The sequence below is a fragment of the Choloepus didactylus genome, chromosome 13 (assembly GCF_015220235.1).
Source record: "Choloepus didactylus isolate mChoDid1 chromosome 13, mChoDid1.pri, whole genome shotgun sequence".
Lineage (NCBI taxonomy): Eukaryota > Metazoa > Chordata > Mammalia > Pilosa > Megalonychidae > Choloepus > Choloepus didactylus.
Window position 1 is genome coordinate 12,592,805 of NC_051319.1, and position 21,813 is coordinate 12,614,617.

Below are 21,813 nucleotides of genomic sequence, written 5' to 3' on the forward strand. Positions count from 1 at the left end.
GGATGTCCTCCAGAGGACCCTTACCCAGCGGCTTGAGTGCCCTCGCCCTGTGACTTGAATTTGACCAAACTCTATTAAACACATGAATTTAGTCCAAGAAAGTATGAGGAATCCCATAAAAGTTCCGAGGACACTTCGTCCTGCAGGCATCCCGCACACAGGAGACTCCTATTACTAACCCCAGCACAGACAATACCCTTTCCCTGACCCCAGAGAATTCATGCTTCTTTTAAAGGATCCACAAGTGATTCTAATGTGCAGCTCGGATTGAAAGCTATCATTAGAGGAGAAGTGGGGAAGTTACAGTCGCGCCCGAGAGAGAGCGAGGGAGAAGCTAGAATGAGGTAAAGGACGGTTAGTTCCACTAGCGGTCAATGTGTCCGTGAAATAAGCAAGAAGTGCCCACACATGCAAAGTCCAATTTCGCGAAATAAAGAGAAACGAATAAAGAATGTCAACAATTCTGTCAAAACTTAAAGGCCCCTTCTCATTAGAGGGCAGCCCTTTTGCTACAGGATAAACATTTTAATCCACTATCTGTAAGTTTCAAAAACAAAAATAACTTTCAAACTTTTAGCTGAATACCAAACTCAGATTGGGCCGCAGTTCTCGCTTGAGGTCCGGCCCTCTGCATCAAGCACAGAATGGAAGGTAGAGGGGTCTGGCCCGGAGATGGACGCATCCTTAGTCAAATGTTCATTGTTATCTTCGCAACCCAGGAGGGTAATAAAAGGCCGAGGGAGCAAAGAGGCCACATGGCCCTGTTCCCAAGACCCCGCCAAGGCTGAGTCATCGGGAGCTTCCAGAGGAAAAACTACGTCGCTTGGATTCCCCCGCCTGGCAGGGGCGGGCTGCTGGGGTCGGGAGCCGGCCCGCGGGGAGACTGGGCTCACCGAGCCGCGCTGCAGGGAGGGGACTGCCCGGGATCGCCGAGCCTGGAGAACAGCTGAGCAGCGGCGGAGTGACGCGCGGGGGAGGGACTGGCAGGAGGAGGACGGCGACCGCGTCTAGGCGCACACTTCGCGCGGGAGGGCGCCCGTCCCCACTCGCTCGCCGCAGTCCCGCCCCCGCGCCCGCTGCGCTGCCTCCAGAGGCACCTCTCCGCGGAGGCACACGGAACCCTCTTCTTGCCCACGGACGGCGACGTCCTGCCCACCCGCACGGACGGGCTGCTGGACCCAGCGGAAGGAAGAAGAGTGCGGCGAGCCTGAGCTGCCGGGGGCGGGTCCAGGCTCCGGGAGCCGCGCCGACCGCGCAAACCGCGCGGAGCCTTCGGACAATGGGGCCGCGGCGGCTGCTGCTCCTCGCGACCGGCCTCAGTCTGTGTGGTCCGCTACTGTCCGCTCGCACCCGGGCCCGCAAGGCAGGTGAGCTGCCCGGTTTTCCTTCCTTGACCACCTCCAGCCTAGCAGCCGGGAGCCTCCGCGGGTACGGGACGGGCGGGGAGGAAGAGGGAGGCTGATGGTCCCGACTAATTAGGTACAGGTTGCTCTTCTTTTCGAGAGAGGTACTCCTGACTGCACCCTCTGCCTCAGTTTCCTCCAGAAGACAAACAGGCATTTAGGCTGAGATCCAGAGTTTCCCCCAATGATATGTAGGTGGGGCTTGCCCACTCCCCTTCGCGGGATCAACCGATGCTCCTTTGGACTCGGTTTTGGAGGATGCAAATGGCCTGCAACTGGATGACGGTTATGGAAGTGGATGGGGCCGGATTTCTGTGGGAGCCCGCGGTCCCCCAATGCATTTGTTGTCATTGTGTGGCCTGTTTCTCCGATCGCCCAAGACCTCCCCTCCCCCGCGCCAAGAAAGGATCTCCTATTGCCCCATCTATAAACGTTTCTTTTTTTCCGATATAAAGTGGAGTAACTGACCCGCTGAAGTTTTGTTTTGTTGGAATTTTTTTCTCGTACATTTTATAGGCAAGGAAAGTGTGTAGTGAAAAGCCTATCTCCTTGGCACGTTGAGTAGAGAATCAGTACCAGCAGCTCCCCGCACGGGACTTGTACACAGGAGGTGGCTCACAGTGCGAGTGACAGGGTGGTGGTTGCGCTTGGAAGATTCTGCTTGTTACCTAGAAGCCATTTCTTCCAAGTGAGTGGAGGAAAGGGGGTCCTCTCTCCAGAACCGAGCTCCCTCAGACGCTATTGGATACCAGCGTCTGATCTGCTCCAAGTTGCTTCTTTTGTTTTACCACACAGAAGACATTTCCCACCAACAGTGTATTTTTAAGTGTCTGGCTACTTAACAAATAAATGTGTTTTCCACCACTAGTCCCTCAGAAGGACAGAGATGTTTTCATCCTGTAAAGGCGCTTAGAAAGTGAGGGGAAAAAACTTGACTTTTTTGGTAGCCATAGTATTTGATAAACTTTTAGCCACTTTTTCAGCTTGAATCAAATTCAAGCTGGTTTTCTTGTTATCCACGAAAATGTGTGCTTAATATTGTCTCATTAAAAAAAAGTTATATATTTAAAAAAAAAAGTTTAGTCACATCAAGATGAAGAGTGGACAAAGACAGCATTTTCTCCGCTCTCCATCTCTGCTTCAAGGAGGTGCTTTTGGGAAAACTAAGTGCCCCCAGTCAGGAGCCCAAAGTTTAGCAGCAACCAGCCTGCTTGTGCATAAGCCATGAGCGTTACCTCTGATGGTGTTTGGGGGAATGTGGAGAACTCCTGAAAAATGGTGTGTGGTGACAAATAATTGCAGATACCACTTGGTAATTTGCTCAATTTTATTTCAGAACATGCTTTTCAGAAAACAGGTTTTTGTTTGAGCTTTGGATGTGGAGATGGAGAACAGGTTTATCCAAGTGTTGCATCCACTTAAGCTACCTTTTCTCACATGGCTCCCCAGGAACGTTTTTGTCCTCAGTTAGGGAGTGAAATTAAAGACTCCTGGTTCCTGCCACAGGTCTTACTTCCTTGTGTAAGGGGCAGACAATACTGGTGTAGCTAGGACAGACAACTGAACAAACACTGGCTAATTTATCTATTACTGGATCCTGGGGCCACTTTGGAAGGAAAAGAAGATAAGAGGATGAGATGAGAAAAGGAGTATATGTTAAGCATTGTATTTCCTGGGCCATGAGACATCTTACTTAGATTATCCCTTTTTACCCTCTCTGAAAACCTTGTTAAGGTGGGTGTTTATCCTCTTTTGCCAACTGTGAAACCAAGACTCAGAACATACCAAATGCAGGGAGGGAGACAGTGGGACCCATCAGTCCATGCACCCTGGGTGCAAGCAATAAGTGGTGCATTGTCTTTAACAGAGTTTAAAATCACTAATAAAATTAGCTAAAAATAGGTCTGCTTTTTGTTAGCACATTGCATCAGCAATTTTAAACAATATCTGTGATAAAATTACTTCTCCCTGAGGCTACTCCCATCATTCAACACCCCCTACCCCCACCTTGATATGCCACTGCTCAGAAGCAGAAATTCTTGCCCAGGATCAACAGCTTCATGAGACCCCAGCCTTAATCAAACCCCTTGAGGGATGACCCCACCCACCCACTGGAGTTTTCCCTCAGCACTCTCAGATCTTTTCTTCCCACTCATTTTGGCATTCTCTGCATTGTCACTTTTTGGGTCTCTCATCTCCCAAGCTGACTTTATAAACTTCTATTTATCCCCATGATATCTAGAACAAATTGATTGAGAAATTCATAAGTTCACTAACCAGTTTGCATTCCTTTTCGAGGCTAATTTAGATGCGATGACCTGCCTTCATCAAAGAGGGCCAGTGTCTAAGAGGGAAAGGCGGTGTTTATTAATTTTATAAAGACTTGGGAAGAAACCAGAATGACCAATATAAACAGAGATTTGGACGGATCAAGGAAAGGCCCCTGCATGGAGAAAAATCCCTGTAAGGATAAGAGGGTAGCAGGTGGTGAAGGAGGCCATGTAGCAAGGGGGGCGTTACAGGTTACCCCACGTGGGCAACTCAGATTTCATGTGGTTGGATTTCGCAGTGGGTAGAGAGGCAAGCTGGCATCCAACCTCTAGAAGGAAAGTTCCAAGAAGGCAGGGAGTTTTGCTTACTTTTGTTTCACTTTATATTCATACTCCCTAGAACAATGTTTGGGGTACTTAAAATATTTCTTAATGACTCGCTAAGGACTCACTAAGATGTGGTCAAAGAGCCACTTAAAATGAATTCAAGACTGAAGACATTCCATCCCAGGATACTGAATTTTCAGATGTGAACGTGACAGTGTGACTGATTATTTGTGAGAAATCTAGGAGAATGTCAGCCTTCTAGAAGACTAGAGATGAGCAAGTATCCTGATTTTCAAAGATGGTAAAGTGATAAGTTCCAGAAAGTACAGCTGGAGGAGCTTGCTTGGTGATACCTTGCAAATTTTTGGAATAAATTAGACTGCAGATGAAAGTGGGGATATACAGGTAGTTCACATAGAAACACTAATACCAAATTATACCAAACTCACCTCATTTCTTTTCAGATAGGATTTCTAGTCAGGCAGATTGGCAGAAAAGTCATAGAAAGGATATCGTCACTTCCGCCAGAATATGACAGTTTGGTGATCCTAATGTGGAAGAGATGGGGAAGAGCAGTAGAATTAGGGAGTGGAAAGGCTTCATAGTTATTTGTGGATATACCCAAAGGATTTTGATTAATTAATCACTATCTGGGGAGCAGTTACTGGAAGAGGCTTGGTGTATTCAGGGGTCCTGCTTTGCCCTTGTCTAACCAATCTTGTTCCCAAAAGCTCGAATGAGCCCTCAAATGTCTTATTTTTCTAGTTTGCATATAGCTCAAAGCTGGGAGGGTTGGCAGAATTTCAAATGATCAGTTAACAAAATTGACTAAAAAGGTGCCCAATACCAAGAAGATGAGCTTGAATTAAAATGGAATTTTAAATCCTTCCCTTTCGTTGAATAAATAAAAATAAAAAAAAAAAAAAAAAGAAAATTCAGCAGGGCTGTTACTGGGTAAGAGAGACCTGTCTTAGTATCTTCATATGAAGAAGACACAAGTGTAGTGTGCTAGTTTAGGCTCAAATGACACCACCACAACTGAGGGAGCCATCCAGGCCCCCAGCCCCTTTTTCTGTAGAGAAGCAAACCCCTGCATTCCACAGCTCCCCTAGAGGGCAAAATCTGTAGCCCATTTGCTTGGTAACCCAGGAGGAGCACATGGAGATGTTTAGTAATCATTTATGCACAGATTGTGGTAGCCTGCTGTTTACTTTGCTAACAGATTTATAGATAAGGCCTACCAGCTATAAATAGATCCCTACTCATGAATATGCTAATTAACCGGCCTTCCCAGAGAGAGGATGGTCTTAAACCTAAACAGAAAGACACAAAGCTCGACAGCAATCCTCCCTAAGCAGACCAGAAAGCTCTCTGAAGGATGAAAGTCAAATTTTTTTATAAACCAGTAAGTAATTTTCTACCCCAAAATACCTTTTCTTAAAAATAGTATTTCTTAGTGGCTTTGCCTATATTTTTACGGGACTTATCCTGCTAGTAGGTTCTCTCCTGCTTTGTCTACTCTTCCTTTGTGTGAAGGTGTTTATTTTCCGACGTTCCTGGCCCCTTCCCAGGAATGTTCTTTTGCATGCCTCTCTGATCATCTCTGCTGGTTGCCTTTCCACTTTATCCTTCCACCTTCCAAACTCCTCATTTCTCAGCTCTTTGTGTCCAAACAAAACAATGCATTGTACACACGAACTTCTGTTTCTCAGCAGCTCTGAATTTGCTCCTTTTCCAAACTGCTTCTGGCAGGTCCTTTCCCTGTGCCCTTTCCTTCCAGTTCACCTTTGTCCTTGTCACCCTCAAAAACTGGAACTCAGCTGGACTTTGGGTCATTACTTTCCCTCTCTCATTTTAGACAGGTGCCTTCTCTTTCAGGCTCCTACACGACACCCCTCTTCTTCAGTGGAACTCCACTTTATTTTTTTACTTACTTATTTTAATTGAGATGAAATAATGGAAAAGTAACCATTTTAAACTGTGTAATTCAGTCGTATTTAATGCACTCACCATGTTATACAACCACCATTTCTGTCTAATTCCAAGACATTTTCTTCACCCCAAAAGAAAACCCCACCCCATTAAGCACTTACTCCCTGTTTCCCTCCAACCCCCCAGCACCTGCAACCACTGACATGCTTCCTGACTCTGTGGATTTACTATTGTAGGTATTTCATGTATGTGGAATAATACAGTGTGTGGCTTTTTGTGTCGGGGGAACTCCACTTTAGCTATTTTTCATGAGGCCCCCCCTTACTCTGCAGATACTCACAAACACATCCTAGGAATCAGAAGATTGTCATAGGAACCCCAGCCTTGGTTTATTTTTCACAGTGATGTGCTTGGTGAGGAATTTGCAATTTCAACATTCAGAATTTTCTGTTGCTCTCCTATTTTGTGGCTTCTTCCATTTTGTTTTTTTTTTGTTTTGTTTTTTTTTTCCTTCTCTTGCTTATGCCTAAAACCATCAGAGTAAATAACTCTCTCGATATGTGAAGTTTTTTTTCTGGGTACGAGCTTCTAGATATACTCTCCCACACTGGCTTTGATGGTACTTGAAATGCCTGCCTTGGAGAAACCGAAGTTAAAGCCTTGGACTCCCAACCACCCCCATACCAAGGCAGCCAACAAAGTTTTGCTAGGTAAAATGCCATTACGGTCTCTGAAAATTTGGCTTTTAAAGAACTTGGCCTTTTGAAATGCCAGAGAGTTTCATGTGAAAACAAATTTATTTAACTTTAGGAAAGGACATTATAAAACCACACTGTATTTCAAATCTAGGATGAATTAAAATCCAGGTCTTGTAGTACTGTAGAAGTGTTTTCCAATAATTTCTTTTTTGATAACCAACAGCAAGAATAATAAGAAATACCCTTTATATTGTGATCCAGGAGTTCTGTGTGTGCCATAGCTATGATGGACTATCATAGTGTCTATATAAATATGAAACAAAGTTTCGTACAATACTCACTGTTACTATGTGCTATGCATTGTGATATTTTCTACACTATTCTATTTATTTAAATGTGCATCACAACCCTGTAAATTGATTTCTTAACAACTACTAAGGCTCCACCCCTAATTTGAAACAGTGCAGCAGGCACAGCGAATTGTCCCAAGATTGGCTGAATGGGTAACCTAACTAGCTTTGCAAAAAAGAGTTCCACTTTCTTTGAAGTGCCATTTATGGTTTTCCCAATCATATCTACGACCTTATGTATTAGTGTACAGGTTTAGAAACAGCAGAAGGACTTGGGTGGGGTTGGGGATGGAGGCAGCTTGGCACAGAGAGGAATTGGTGATCATTAACAGCCTTTATTGAGAACTAGGGTATTTAACTTTTAATTCTGAAATAATTTCAAACAAGACAGTTGCAAAAATAACACAAACACCATATGGAGAACTCCAGCATACCCCACCCATACCCAGATACCCAGATCCACTAATTATAACATTTTGCTACCTTTGCCGTATCATTCTATCTTATTGTCCTAGTTTGCTAATGCTGCAGAATGCAAAACACCAGAGATGGATTGGCTTTTATAAAACGGGGATTTATTTCGCTACACAGTTACAGTCTTAAGGCCACAAAGCGTCCAAGGCAACACATCAGCAATCGGGTACCCTCACCGGAGGATGGCCAATGGCCTCCGGAAAACCTCTGTTAGCTAGGAAGGCAGCTGGCATCTGCTCCAAAGCTCCGGCCTCAAAACGGCTTTCTCCCAGGACGTTCCTCTCTAGCAAGCTTGCTCCTCTTCAAAACATCACTCCCAGCTGCACTCTCTTCCTCCCCCCGAGTCAGCTCATTTATGTAACTCCACCGATCAAGGCCCACCCCGAATGGGTGGGGCCACGCCTCCATGAGAACATCTCATCAGAATCATTGCCCACAGCTGGGTGGGGCACATTCCAAGCAAATCCAACCATCACCAAAACGCCTGCCCCACACAAAACCACAAAGATAATGGCATTTGGGGGACACAATACACTCAAACCGGCACACTTATCTATTTTCTCAACATTTGAGAGCAGGTTACTCACATCATATTCCTGAACACATAACACTTCCATGTCCATTTCCTGTGAAAAAGGACATTCACTTATGTAATCACCTTAAGTACAGTTATCAAGTTCAAGAAATTTAATGATATAAAGCTTTTATTCTCTACTCCAATAATTTCTCATGTCCTTTTGAGCCTTTTCTCTTCCATTCTTAAACCCCATGTATTGCATTTAACTGTGATTATCTCTTTAGTTTCTCTCTCTTTTTTTTTAATTGTGGAAACATATATACAACATTAATTTTCCCATCTCAACCCCTCCCAAGCATACCATTCAGTGGGATTAATCACCTTCACGGCATTGCAGTACCCTCATCACCATCCATTACTAGAACTTTCTTTTCACCCCAGACAGAAACCTGCATTCATTTTGCATTAGCTCCCCATTGCTCCTGCTCCCACAGCACCCTGTAACCTATACTCTACTTCCTGTTTCTATAAGTTTGCACATTCTATGATATTTTCATTGTGGTTACCATGGGGCTTAAATGTAACATCCTAAATCTATAACCATGTCCTTTGGTTTGATGTCAGCTTAACTTCAACAGCATACAGAAACCATGTTCCTATACCTATCCATCCTCCCACCTTAATGTAGTTCTTGTCACAAATTACATACTTATACATTATGAGTTCAAAACTCTTTTAGATGGTAGGAAGTAAGAAACAGAGTTACAAACCAAAATACGATAGTACTGGTATTTATATTTACCCATGTCATTATTTCTACCAAAGATCTTTATTTCTTATGGGTTCAGTAACTTGTCTAGCATCCTTTCCTTTCAGCCTGCAGAACTCCCTTTAGCATTTCTTGTAGGGCTAGTCTAGTGGTGACAAAGCCCTTCAGCTTTTGTTTATCTGGGAATGTCTTAATCCCACCCTCATTTTTGAAAGATAGTGTTGCTGGGCACAGAATTCTTGTTTGGCAAGTCTTTGCTTTCAGCACTTTAAATATGTCTTCCCAATGCCTTCTTGCCTCCATAGTTTCTGATAAGAAATTGGCAGTTAACTTTATTGAGGCTGCCTTGTATGTAACATGTTGCTTCTGTCTTACAGCTTTCAGAATTCTCTCTTTGGCATTTAATAGTTTGATTATAACAGGGCAAAGTATTGGTCTTTTGGGGTTTATCCTGTATGGAGTTCATTGAGCATCTTGGATGTATATATTCATGTCTTTCATTAAATTTGTAATGGTTTCAGCCATTATTTCTTTGAATATTATCTCTGCCCCTTTCTCTTTCTGGGACTCCCACAATGCGTATACTGGTATGCTTGATGGTGTCCCACAGGTTCGTCAGGCTCTGTTCACTTTTTTTCCTTCTTTCTTCTTTCCCCTCCTCAGACTGGATGGTTTCAATTGTCTTAGCTTCAAGTTCATTTATTCTTTCTTCCACAAGCTCCAAAGTGCTGTTGAACCCTTCTAGAGAATTTTAAATTCCTGTTACTGTGATTTTCAGCTGTTTGATTCCTTTTCATAATTTTCTTCTTGCTGTTGATACTCTCTTTGTATTCATCTCTCTTTCTTCTGATTTCGTTTAGTTCTTTGTCCATGTTTTCCTTTAGCTCTTTGAGCATATTTAGGAGGTTTTTTTTTCCTTACGTCATTTTCAGTAATGTCCCAGGTCTGATCCTCCTCATTGATGGTTCTAATGCTTTAATCTTCTCCTTCGCCTGGGTCATCACTTCCTGTTTCTTCATATGTTTTGTAATCTTTTGTTGAAACCTGGACATTTTGATACTTTATGTGTTATTGCTGGAATTTAAACTCTGAGGTATCAGTTCCTTAGGCTTGTGTCTCACTTGTATTATGACAGAGCTTTCCTTAATGCCAGGAACTAGGGAGAGAGAGACAGATGGAGACAGATAGAATAAGAATATACCTTTCCTTGTCTTTGCATATTGACCTGTGCAAGTGCTCTGCTGCAGAGCTTATCCATACCTTGAGTTTGGAGAACAGCTCCAGGCCAAAGTGTAGTGGCCTCCCGGGGCCTTTCTGTGCATATGTTTTGTCTTGGGCATATGCGTTTGAACCTAAGAATACCAATGTCTTCTCTTCCTTAGGAAGTAGTTTCTTCCTGATCTCTGGCACTGCACTATATCAGCCAGCAATCCCTCACCCCAGACAGCCACTTACCTGCTTTCCCACAGAGTTCTGTAGGAGAGTTCTGTGAGCCCCTTCTACATGCAGAACAAGTTATGGTATGAGAGTCCCTCAGGCCACCACACAGATTGGTCCAGAAATACATGCTCCCGGTATGTACACAACGGTTACTCTGCTCCTCCAGAACCAAGACCAGGGATCCACACTGGCAGTTAAGGCCGCTTCTTCCCTGAGCTGATGAGGGGATGAGGAAGGTGCCAACCTTGGCGCCAAGAGATCCTATTTAAGTGGCCTTTTTCTTCACTCAGTACTCACCCTACTGCTATAATCCTTTAACTGTTTTCTGGAGCTTTGAGAAAGAAGTTTTTCTGCCAGTTTTTGCTGGGTTTTCAAAGTTTCTGTGGAGGGACAGAGCCCTGAAGCTTCTTACTTTGCCATTTTGGTTGAGGTGGATGTGAATTAGTTTTTTCATTTTAACTTGCTGTCACCTTGGAAAGTAAAAAGCAATGTTCCAAGAACATGGAGCTCAGCAGCTGTAATTCTTGGTGGAGAACAGTCCCGGAGGAATGGGGAAAGTGGGGCAAACAGAGTAGTTTCCAGGGAGGCCTGCTAGCATGCCTAACCCCAGAACATGCTATGGCCTCCATGAGGTTCTACACGAAGGCTCCCCACTCTTCCATTGTTGCCTTCTGTGCCTGCTATGGCTTTGGGTATGCCCAACATTTACATTTTCTGGTTGTCTTTGCACTCCCTTATAACTTCCTTTCCTCCAGTTTTCTCTGCCCTCTGCTTCCCCGTGCTTCTAGCAGAGTCTCAGCTCCTAGGTGTGGCATGGGAGGGGGGGCAGCCTTCCACACTGGCAGCCTCTTCCTGACCCTGTGGTCAGCATTTTACTTCATTCTACTTTTTATTTTTGTGTTTCTGCAGCAGAGATTACTGCTCTTGTTTCTTCTCTGTCTAGAACAGTATTTAAAAAATTTGTTTTTCTCCTTTATCCTTGACTGTCTCTCTACTATATTCATCCTGCTCCTGTCTGTGAAGGCTGGATTTTTGGTGTGTATTTGTATGTAGCCAAGGTCAGCAAGACTCCAGAATTACCAAATGACAACTGAGGGCATTGTCACCTTAACTTATATATTCACATGCCCACGTACCACCTGCTATAGCTAAAAAGATAGGCAGATTTGCTTGTGTGGTGAAATGCAAAGAGAAGTAAATGATACTCATTTAGAAGGTTGTTAATCACAGGTTTTTAAAGAGGCAGGGTGATGTGGTGTGGTTCAAAGGGAATGAACTTTAGAGCCAGGCATCTCTGGGTTTAAAACCTGGCTCCTCCACTCAGTAGCTGTATGATTTGGGATTAGTTACTTAGCCGTTCCATGCCTCCATGTTGTCATTTATAATTTGGGAATTATGATGCTTATCTCATAAAAATGTTGGAGTTAAATGAGATAAGGTAAGTAGCTGGCACATGTTAGGTGCTCAAAAAAAATGTTGTTTTTTCATATACCACCTCCGCCCTATTCCAGAGCTGCCTTTGAGGAGTTGGTATCGAGTGAACCATCTGCATGTACAACTGTGTTCCCACAAACATTCAAGAACTCTTCCCCCTCCCAAACTAAGACAAAACAAAAACATTTGCCCTTAGCTTCTAGTGGCAAGTAAATCTGCATAAAATGTTTGTTTTGCTTCTTACCTTTTATGATGGAAATACTCAAATGTACACAAAAATGGAGAGTAGTGTAAGTACTCCCATACCTGCCTTCCAGCTTCAGCTTTATTAACGCAACCAAACCTGTTCAATCTATATCTCCACCTTCTCCATCCCCCAGCTGGGTAATTTTAAAGCATATCCCAGACATAATATCATTTCATCCATAAACACATCAATATACGTCCTTAGAGATAAGAACTCTTTTTTCATATAACCACAATTCTAACATAGCTCCTAAAAACTGTTTAACAACAATTCCTTATTATCACCTAATATTCAGTCAGTGTTCAGATTTCCCTGACTGTCTAATGGATATCTTTTAATAGTTGTTTTTTTTCAAATCAGGATCAAACAAGGTCCGCCATGGCATTTGGTTGATACGTCTGTGTCTCTTAAATCTCTATTAATCTGTAACTATTTCCTTGCCCTCCTTTTCTTATGGCTGTTTTTTGCTTTGTTTTTGCTTTGTTTTTGTTTGTGTTTTTTGTCAAAGAAACTGAGCCATTTGTCTTACAGACTTGCCTATATACTGGAGCTGGCTGACTGCATCTTGGGGGGGTTGTTCAGCATCCCTGTCTGTCCTCTGCATTTTCTCTTATGTGGTGAGAAGATCTAGAAGCTTGATCAAATTCAGGTTCAGTTTGTGACTGCCTCAGAGGTGGTCCTGTATACATCCTATTACAGCACATGGAGCTTGCTCTCTTGATCACTCAGTGGATTCAGGTGTTGTCAGTCTGGTCTGCCCATTGTTAAATTCCCCATCAGCCTTTCACCTAATGGCTAATGGTTTTAGCAACCTTCGATGGCCATTGGTCTCAATCCGTTATTTCATTAAGAGCTTACAAATGATGATTCGCTAAGTTTATCACTGTTGCTGCATTCATTAAGTAGTTTTTGTTAGAAAAAAAGAGCTTTCCCTCACTGACTCCATGGTTTCCCTCAAGTTTCATAGAACAAAACAGGGTAAATGCTTGAATCTTTGCTCTATTTACCAATTTTCAGAAGGAGTATCCTAGTTTCCTCCAAATGTGACCATTAACACTTTATTTTCCTTTGGGTATCATTATGAATTCGTGGATTTTACCATAAATGAAACATTCAATTCATTTCAGTCATTATTCTTTGGATGTTCCTCCAGTGGGAGCCCCTTCAGGTTGACTGAGCCTCTCTGACCTGACTTAGTTTTCTTTGAAGATGTTCCGGGCTCATCTGTGCACTTCCTACCCCAGATCAGGGACTAGCCATTTCTTTGAGGAATGCTGGTTGTTTCCTTGGAAAAGGGTGTTTGTTTGACTTTGAGGGAGTAGAGCATTCCAATAATGCTGCTTGACATAATTAATAATGTTTCTACTATATTTCCATCTTTCTTTTCTTTATTTCTCTTTAGCCTACAGTGTTTTTTCACATATGGAGAAGTGCAGTGCAAAACTCTCCTGCTTTGTGTGGGAATGTGGACAAAGTCCTGAGACTTGTGCTTTGTTCATTCCCAAAAAGGATGCATCCCTCAGGGCAGAAGACTGAGTCAGAATTGAGGCTGGCATATCGTGGGAAGCTGGCACATCATGAATCCCACAATTGAATGGGACCTTGAAAGATCATCTAGTCAGCCCTCTGCTTCCAGACCAGATCTCTTCCAAATCAGAAAAAAAGTGTCACCTCACTCAATAATTTTTAAAGTTTCCAGTGTTAGAGAATCTGTATTTAAGCTATTTATTACTATGCTGTATTTAACAACAAAACTACACTGGGACCATTTAAGAGAAGCTTAAAGCAAGGGAACCTTAACAAGAAGTATGAGAACTGATTTTAGGGCCTGAGCTAGTTTTTTGGTGAAACTGTATAGCCTAACAACAAAACACCCATGAGTCATGAGAGTGTTTGGCAGGTTGACAGGCCCTTTCTCCTTGACCCAAGTGCATTGTGCTAGGACCCACAGAAAAGAGATTCTCGTCCAAATTTCAGCCTAAGGGGCGTGAGCTAGTTGGAAATATCTGGTCACCTTGCATTGGTTTTTCTCTTTCTTTGATGCTGGTATATACTTTTAAAAAAAGTATTTCGCTGACTTTCTTTAATTCCACAAAAAACAGAATAGCAGACCTGTGGTGGCAAGAAATAGTTACACCTTAGGCAGTGATATTTAATCAAGGGATTATGCAGTCTTCCTGGGCTCCAGCCTATAAAAATTTCATGTTTCAGTGGGTGTAATGTTCCTGTCATAAACACAGTACTGCCAGAGAAGGCCTAATCAAGGAAGACTTTGTTTTTAAAGCAAATAGTTATTGCCAAAGTATTAAATAAAGAGGTAGTGCCTAATGACACATTTACTTTAAGACCTAATGATAGTACCTAAGAAGGTAATGATAGTTCTCAAATAGTATCACTCCTCTAGGTGGTGTCTTGATTCATATATATGTACACAGAATCCCTTAATCTGACCAGATTTCCCTAGATTTTTAAGGACACACGTCATTGTGAAATCAAAGTACTGGAATCCATTCATTCTTATCTTTCAGCTCCCATGCATTCTTTATGGTTTTGAGTGGCCTCACATGCCAGGATGTCTGTACAGAGTGCCAGGCCTCCACTTGACTAGGTCAAGGTGAATACACAGTAAGTGAGATGCATCACACAAAGGGAAGAAAGGAATATTTCCAGAAAGGAGGCTGAGCTTGAAATTTGAGTTACAGCTCTGAACGCCAGGCCTATATACTTTGCAACCTCTTTGTGCCCCCCCCCATCATGCTGAAAATGTAAACTTTGCTAAATAGGAGGGAAGAAGAGCCTAGATTCCATTTAATTTAAAATAATTGAGAATGGACAAATGAAAGCAAACTACATGGGAGTGGTAAGGGAAGGATAATAATTTCTTACATTGTATTAATTTTTATAGTTTACAATGTGATAATATGTCCTGTTCCACTCGGGATACTCCAGGCAGGTTGCCAGATTCTGTAGGCCAAACAGGTATTCTTCAAATGCCATTTTAATGATTCTGAGACTGAGCTGAGAGAGCTTCCTGGAAGGAACAGCTGATTGAATTCCAGCTGCTAAGTGTTGCATTTCTTTGATGAACATTTCAAATGAATCTTTTTGGTGGAAGATGGTGGTTAAAGGAGGAAGTTTGCAGCTGAACCTTTATTTTGACATCAGATTGCTACTCAAAAGAACCTGGTTGGACTAGCACCTGCCTTGACGTATGTAGTATTCTAGAACTGAGCTAAAGAACACCATCAACCTGCTGTGAGTGGTCCAGAACTACCGAGGAAGGAGACAGGATGATGACTGAGGTAGTAGGTGGTAGGAGCCAAATACAGTGAGAGATTTGGGATACTCTACTCTGTAAATAAACCAAAGATAGTAGAGACAAATTACTGTCCAATGACAATTGGATAATGGCCATGGAATTGGGAACCCTGGGTTCTACTCTGAATTTGCTTCTAGCCCCATAACCTTTAAGAAGTCTCCTCAACTTTCTATGTGGATTTTTCCATTGGGAGGGATGGGTTTCACAGGATGGTGGCAAACTAAATAGAGAAAGTGTGCATGTGAAGGAATATGGTGGCGAGAGAAGTCATTTGGACAAGAATCTCCCAAATATACTGGGTGTGATTTGTTTATAGAGATGGTGGCTAGTATAAAAAAGAAATCACTGCTTTTTCCTTCTTGCCAGGACTCAGGCTTTCCTGACACCTGCAGGGCAGGGTAAAACCTCTCTGGGAGTGTATCACTCACCTCTGTCCCTTTGAGGAGCAGAGTTTTAAGAGTTTTTGCTTGAGTCAAAACAAATCATTATATAATATTTTGAGTTTGCTAAGTCACTGAAAAAGTCTGTAAACCATTTGCACATCACATGTTCTTTACCACCCAAACAAAAAATAAACAGAAGTAAAATGTGCTTTCTACTTGTCTCTTTTGCCTTTTCAATTCCTTCATTGTTTGAATTTTATTTTTCAGAATCAAAAGCAGAAAATGCTACTGCAGTGCCCCGGTCATTTTTACTCAGGAAATCCGTTGATGTATTTGAACCATTTCCAAATGAAGACTCTGAGGAGAAAAACGAAAGCTGGATAACTGAAGACAGATTAAGTTTCATCAATAAAAGCAACCCTCTTCAAAAACGACCACCTGTGTTCATTTCAAAAGATGCCTCTGGATATCTGACCAGCCGCTGGTTGACTCTCTTCATCCCCTCCGTTTATACGGGCGTATTTATAGTGAGCCTTCCTCTAAACGTCCTGGCCATCGTCGTGTTTGTCTTGAAAATGAAGATCAAGAAGCCGGCTGTGGTGTACATGTTACATCTGGCCACGGCAGATGTGCTGTTCGTGTCTGTGCTCCCCTTCAAAATCAGCTACTACTTTTCCGGAAGCGATTGGAAATTTGGGTCTGAAATGTGTCGCTTCATCACGGCAGCATTTTACTGTAACATGTACGCCTCCATCATGCTCATGACAGTCATCAGCGTCGACCGGTTTCTGGCTGTGGTGTATCCCATCCAGTCCCTGTCCTGGCGCACTCTGGGCAGGGCTTCCTTCACTTGTCTGGCCATCTGGGCTGTGGCCCTCGGGGGAGTGGTGCCTCTTCTCCTCAAAGAGCAAACCACCCGGGTCCCGGGGCTCAACATCACCACCTGTCACGATGTGCTTAACGAAACCCTGCTCGAAGGCTATTACGCGTATTACTTCTCAGCCTTCTCGGCTGTCTTCTTTTTTGTGCCACTGGTCATTTCCACAGTCTGTTACGTGTGTATCATTCGCTGTCTTAGCTCTTCCACAGTTGCCAACCAGAACAAGAAGTCCCGGGCTTTGTTCTTATCAGCTGCGGTTTTCTGCATCTTTGTCATTTGCTTTGGACCCACGAATGTCCTTCTGATTATGCATTACTCGTTCTTTTCTCATAATTCCGCCACAGAGGCTGCCTACTTTGCCTACCTCCTCTGTGTCTGTGTCAGCAGCATAAGCTGTTGCATTGACCCCTTGGTTTACTATTATGCATCCTCTGAGTGCCAGAGGTACCTCTACAGTATCTTATGTGGCAAAGAAAGTTCTGATGCCGGCAGTTACAACAGCAGTGGCCAGTTGATGGCAAGTAAAATGGATACCTGCTCTACTAACTTGAATAACAGCATTTACAAAAAGCTGTTAACTTAGAAAAAGAGACTGTTGTTAGGTTAAAAAGGAAAGGTTAAACAAGTGAATAACATGAGGTTTCTATTAAATCCTGTCAAAAAAAGTATTTACTTCACCATCTAAAACAACACATGTATGATTCACATTCCTCCTTCTTTGGTGAGTCATTGAGCATACATATTTGTTAATTACAGGAAACGATAACAGAAATGGAAGACAGTGTTATTCAGAGGGAGTATTGCCAATGCTACAGCAATAGCCGAATATTACTTTTTGATATATTTAGGTGATTTATATATAAAAATATATATATTATTTGCAGTGCATTATGGATAGGCACTTTGAAAGTCCCCTTTTTTTCCCAGAAATTGTGAAAATAACCTCTGATTTAATATACAAGTTCTAGGTTGGTAGAGTTTAGTGCTGAACATCTGAACATGCCCACCAATAGTGCCACATTCGTAGTTCGGCTTTATGCAGCTTTTGCAAATAACTGCAGCGTGAAAATGTCTGACAGCAATGTTTACATTATTAAGGGGTAAGGCTTAGTATTATCTGTGTGTAGAAAGAGTTTTAGTGCTTTTCATTTTAAACATATCAAAGTTTGAATTCTTAAAATTATTGTAACAGATGAGGAAAAAAAAACCCTTTAGATATGGGTAGCATTTTTTTTAAGGTTTGAAACCCTGCATATAGAAACCAAGAATGAGTGTAAGTCCCACTAGTGACATGTGGTCGGCCATCCAAGCAGCCCACCCTTGGATCTGTGCCTGTTCACGCTGCTTATTCTGATGGAGGACCCCAAATGGTAGATACGTGGCAGGGCCATTTCAGACACAGACTGGCCAGAACCCTCCGGCCTCAGATGCTGGCGGTTACAGCTGAGCATCCCAGAGAGCAGAGAGATTGGGAGTGGTTGGGGGCTCATCATGCTCATTAGAAATTGGCAAAAACGGACATACGTCCTGGGAGGTGGCAAATATAAAAGATTTCTCTACCCATTATAAGAACAGAGAAAGAAGGAGGGTTCACTTCCAGTAATTATCCTGCAAGGCAAGTTCTCATGTGGAAACACTCAGGAGCAAACATGAACACCTTCTCTGTGCTGTGGGCACACTGAATGGTGCTGGGGATACAGAGTTGAGTGAGGCTCACACCTGTCATCAAGAAAACCCAGTGTACATGGGAATCCTGTAGTTTATGCATGATTATTCTATAAACCCACAACTTCTCTAACAGAAAAGAAAAACCACAGTAGACCCACACATAAATAGTTTGCAATAGAGTGTGATACATGAGTAATAAATGTCATTGTAAAATAAGTGTTTTTAGCCAGTGTCACCAAGCACGTTTCATAGAAGGAAGGCCTGTCAAAGAACTTTGAGCATTTGGGTTATTTCTTCCTGTTGAGATGAAAAGATAATGTAATACAGGAAGTGTATTTTTTAAAATAATTCCTTCAGTCAACATTAACTGGATACTTTATTTATAAACTTTTGCCTGATAAATTCATCAAATCAGTTTTTTTTGAAGAATCAATTATGTCAGTCTGATGAGAAATAACAGAAGAAAATGGAATTGACTTTGAAATCCAGCAAAACTCTTCTCTATTTCCCACTCATTTTTCTCAAAAATTAATGAAATGATTTATAAAGACATTTTTTAACCCCATGATGAGTATTAAGTACAGCAAATTATCAATTGATTTGACAAATAATTTGAAAGTCCGGTTGAAATGTATTTTTCTCCTTATGAAAAATGATTGGGAAAAAAAACCAAAAAATGGAAAGGTAGAAGGCAAATGTTTACCTATTTAGAAGAGCACACTATTTCCAAATACTGTAGTATAATTACATAAATGTAATCTAACTGTAATTTAAGTAGAAACTAGCACTGATTTTATTAATTTAGTTACTATATTCATTTTATCTGAATCAGTGAGGATTGACTGACATTGTTTATTCAGTCTGTAAATATTAATACACCTCTGACTTAATATGACTCGTTGTACTATCAGTCTGTACTTTAAAAATGCCACTGTTTTTATGTTCTTTTTTTTTAATTTTGTGTAACCTATGTTAATAAACTTGAAACTGTGCTTGGTATCTGTTTGGAATACATTATTACCGTATCTTTCAGGGCTCTCAGGATGGTGCTCGCCAAGGGTTAAACTGAAGAACATTTAATGAGGGGGTGATTCAGAGGGGTGGGCAGGGCCAAGGGACACCACAGGGGAGGAAGATGCACCCCAGGGACCAGCAATGGCTGAAGCCAGTAACACCCCGAGGCCCAAAGGGGGAGGAGGAATTCACTACCCCCCTCTCCTGCCCACTGATCTGCCGAGGCTTCCAGTTGCTCCTGATCTTAACCAAAACCCAGAGGTCAAGGGAACCTGGATGATGTCCTCCATAAAAGTCTGCTTCTTGGAACCTGGAGAAAGGATCTAGGGGGACAAATGGAGAAGAGAAAAACAAGAAAAAACTACAAAAAGCATTGGGCAAGTAGCTTTCTGTGTCTTTTTTTTTTTTTTTTTTTTTTTTTTTTTTTTGATAGGCATAGTGGATAGAGCCTGTAGGTTTTTCCTAACAAAAAGAGAGACATATATGTCAGAGTCAGAAGGCTGTGTTAGTACCCCAGGAATGACTATGGTCTGTTAATTTCTGATGGGTATAGTAGGAAGAAGTTCACAGAAATGTTGCTATATTAGGTAACTTTCTTGGGGTAGAGTAGGAACATGTTGGAAGTAAAGTAGTTATCTTAGGTTAGTTGTCTTTTTCTTACTCCCTTGTTATGGTCTCTTTGAAATGTTCTTTTATTGTATTTTTTTTTAATTATTTTTTTTAATTATTTTTATTTTTCATACAGTTGATTTAAAAAAAAAAAAACAAGGAAAAAAATATGTAGAGCCCCCTTGAGGAGTCTGTGGAGAATGCAGGGGTATTGGCCTACCCCACCTCGATGGTTGCTAACATGACCACAGACATAGGGGACTGGTGGTTTGATGGGTTGAGCCCTCTACCACAGGATTTACCCTTGGGAAGACGGTTGCTGCAAAGGAGAGGCTAGGCCTCCCTGTATTTGTGCCTAAGAGTCTCCTCCTGAATGCCTCTTTGTTGCTCAGATGTGGCCCTCTCTCTCTGGCTAAGCCAACTTGAAAGGTGAAATCACTGCTCTCCCCACTACGTGGGATCAGACACCCAAGGGAGTGAATCTCCCTGGCAACGTGGAATAGGACTCCCAGGGAGGAATGTAGACCCGGCATCATGGGATGGAGAACATCTTCTTGACCAAAAGGGGGATGTGAAAGGAAATGAAATAAGCTTCAGTGGCAGAGAGATTCCAAAAGGAGCCGAGAGGTCACTCTGGTGGGCACTCCTACACACAATTTAGACAACCCTTTTTAGTTTCTAAAGAATTGGGGTAGCTGGTGGTAGATACCTGAAACTATCAAACTACAACCCAGAACCCATGAATCTTGAAGACAATTGTATAAAAATGTAGCTTATGAGGGGTGACAATGGGATTGGGAAAGCCATAAGGACCACACTCCCCTTTGTCTAGTTTATGGATGGATGAGTAGAAAAATAGGGGAAGGAAACAAACAAACAGACAGACAAAGGTACCCAGTGTTCTTTTTCACTTTAATTGCTCTTTTTCACTTTAATTATTCTTCTTGTTATTTTTGTGTTTGCTAATGAAGGTGTCAGGGATTGATTTAGGTGCTGAATGTACAACTATGTAATGGTACTGTAAACAATCGAATGTACAATTTGTTTTGTATGACTGCATGGTATGTGAATATATCTCAATAAAATGAAGATTTAAAAAAAAAAAAGAAAAAAAATTAAACCTAAACCTAACCCTAATCATAACCTGAACCCTAACACTAACCCTAAACCAAACCAAAGCCTAACCCTAAATGTAAAACTATCCCTAATGCTAACCCCAACCCCAACCAAAACCCCAATTCCTAAATCAACCACAATCATAAACCAACCCCAATTCTAAACCTAACCCTTAGCCTAATCTGAGCCCAATACTAACCCTAATCCTAACACTAACACCAACCCTAATACAAAACCTAAACCTAACCCTAAAACTAACCCCAAACTCCAGCCAAAATTCAACCCCAACTGAACCGCAAACCCATATCCAACACTAATACTAATGCCTAAATTTTATCCTAAACCATACCCTAAACCTAAGCCCAACAGAAAACACAACCCTAACCATAATCACAAAACCAACACTAACTCTAACCCTAAACCCAAATCTAACCCTAAACATAACCATAAACCTAAACCCAAACCTAACTCCAAACCCAACTCCAAAACCAACTCTAATGATACCCTAACCTAAACCTGAACCTAACCCTAATCCTATCCCTAAACCTAAACCTAAACCCAAGCAGAACCCCAACCCTAACCCTAAACCTAAACCTAACACAAACTCCACACCAACCCTAAAGTCAACTCCATACCCAACCCAAACCCTAACACTAAAATTCACCCTAACCCTAAATCTAACAGTAACCCTAACCACAAGCCCAAACCAAAAGCCCAAAGCAACCCCAAACCCAACCCCAAATGCAACCTGAACCACAAAACCAACCCCAAACCACAAGCCAAACCTAACCCTAACCTTAAAACCAAGCCTAAACCTAAACAAACAAAAAAAAAAGCATTGGGCAAGTAGCTTTCTGTGTCTTTTTTTTTTTATAATAGGCATAGTGGATACAGCCTGTAGGTTTTTCCTAACGAAAACAGAGACATAAATGTCAGAGTCAGAAGGCTGTGTTAATACCCCAA

General features: G+C 42.1%; 1 protein-coding gene across 1 annotated transcript; it reads left to right on the forward strand.

Moving 5' to 3' along the window:
• Positions 1 to 922: 922 nt before the first annotated feature.
• F2R (coagulation factor II thrombin receptor) lies at positions 923 to 18,818 on the forward strand. Its single transcript, XM_037801273.1, has 2 exons — positions 923 to 1,367; positions 15,831 to 18,818. Exons 1-2 carry the CDS (start codon positions 1,280 to 1,282, stop codon positions 17,024 to 17,026), a joined length of 1,284 nt encoding a protein of 427 aa, XP_037657201.1. The 5' UTR covers positions 923 to 1,279; the 3' UTR covers positions 17,027 to 18,818.
• Positions 18,819 to 21,813: the final 2,995 nt, after the last annotated feature.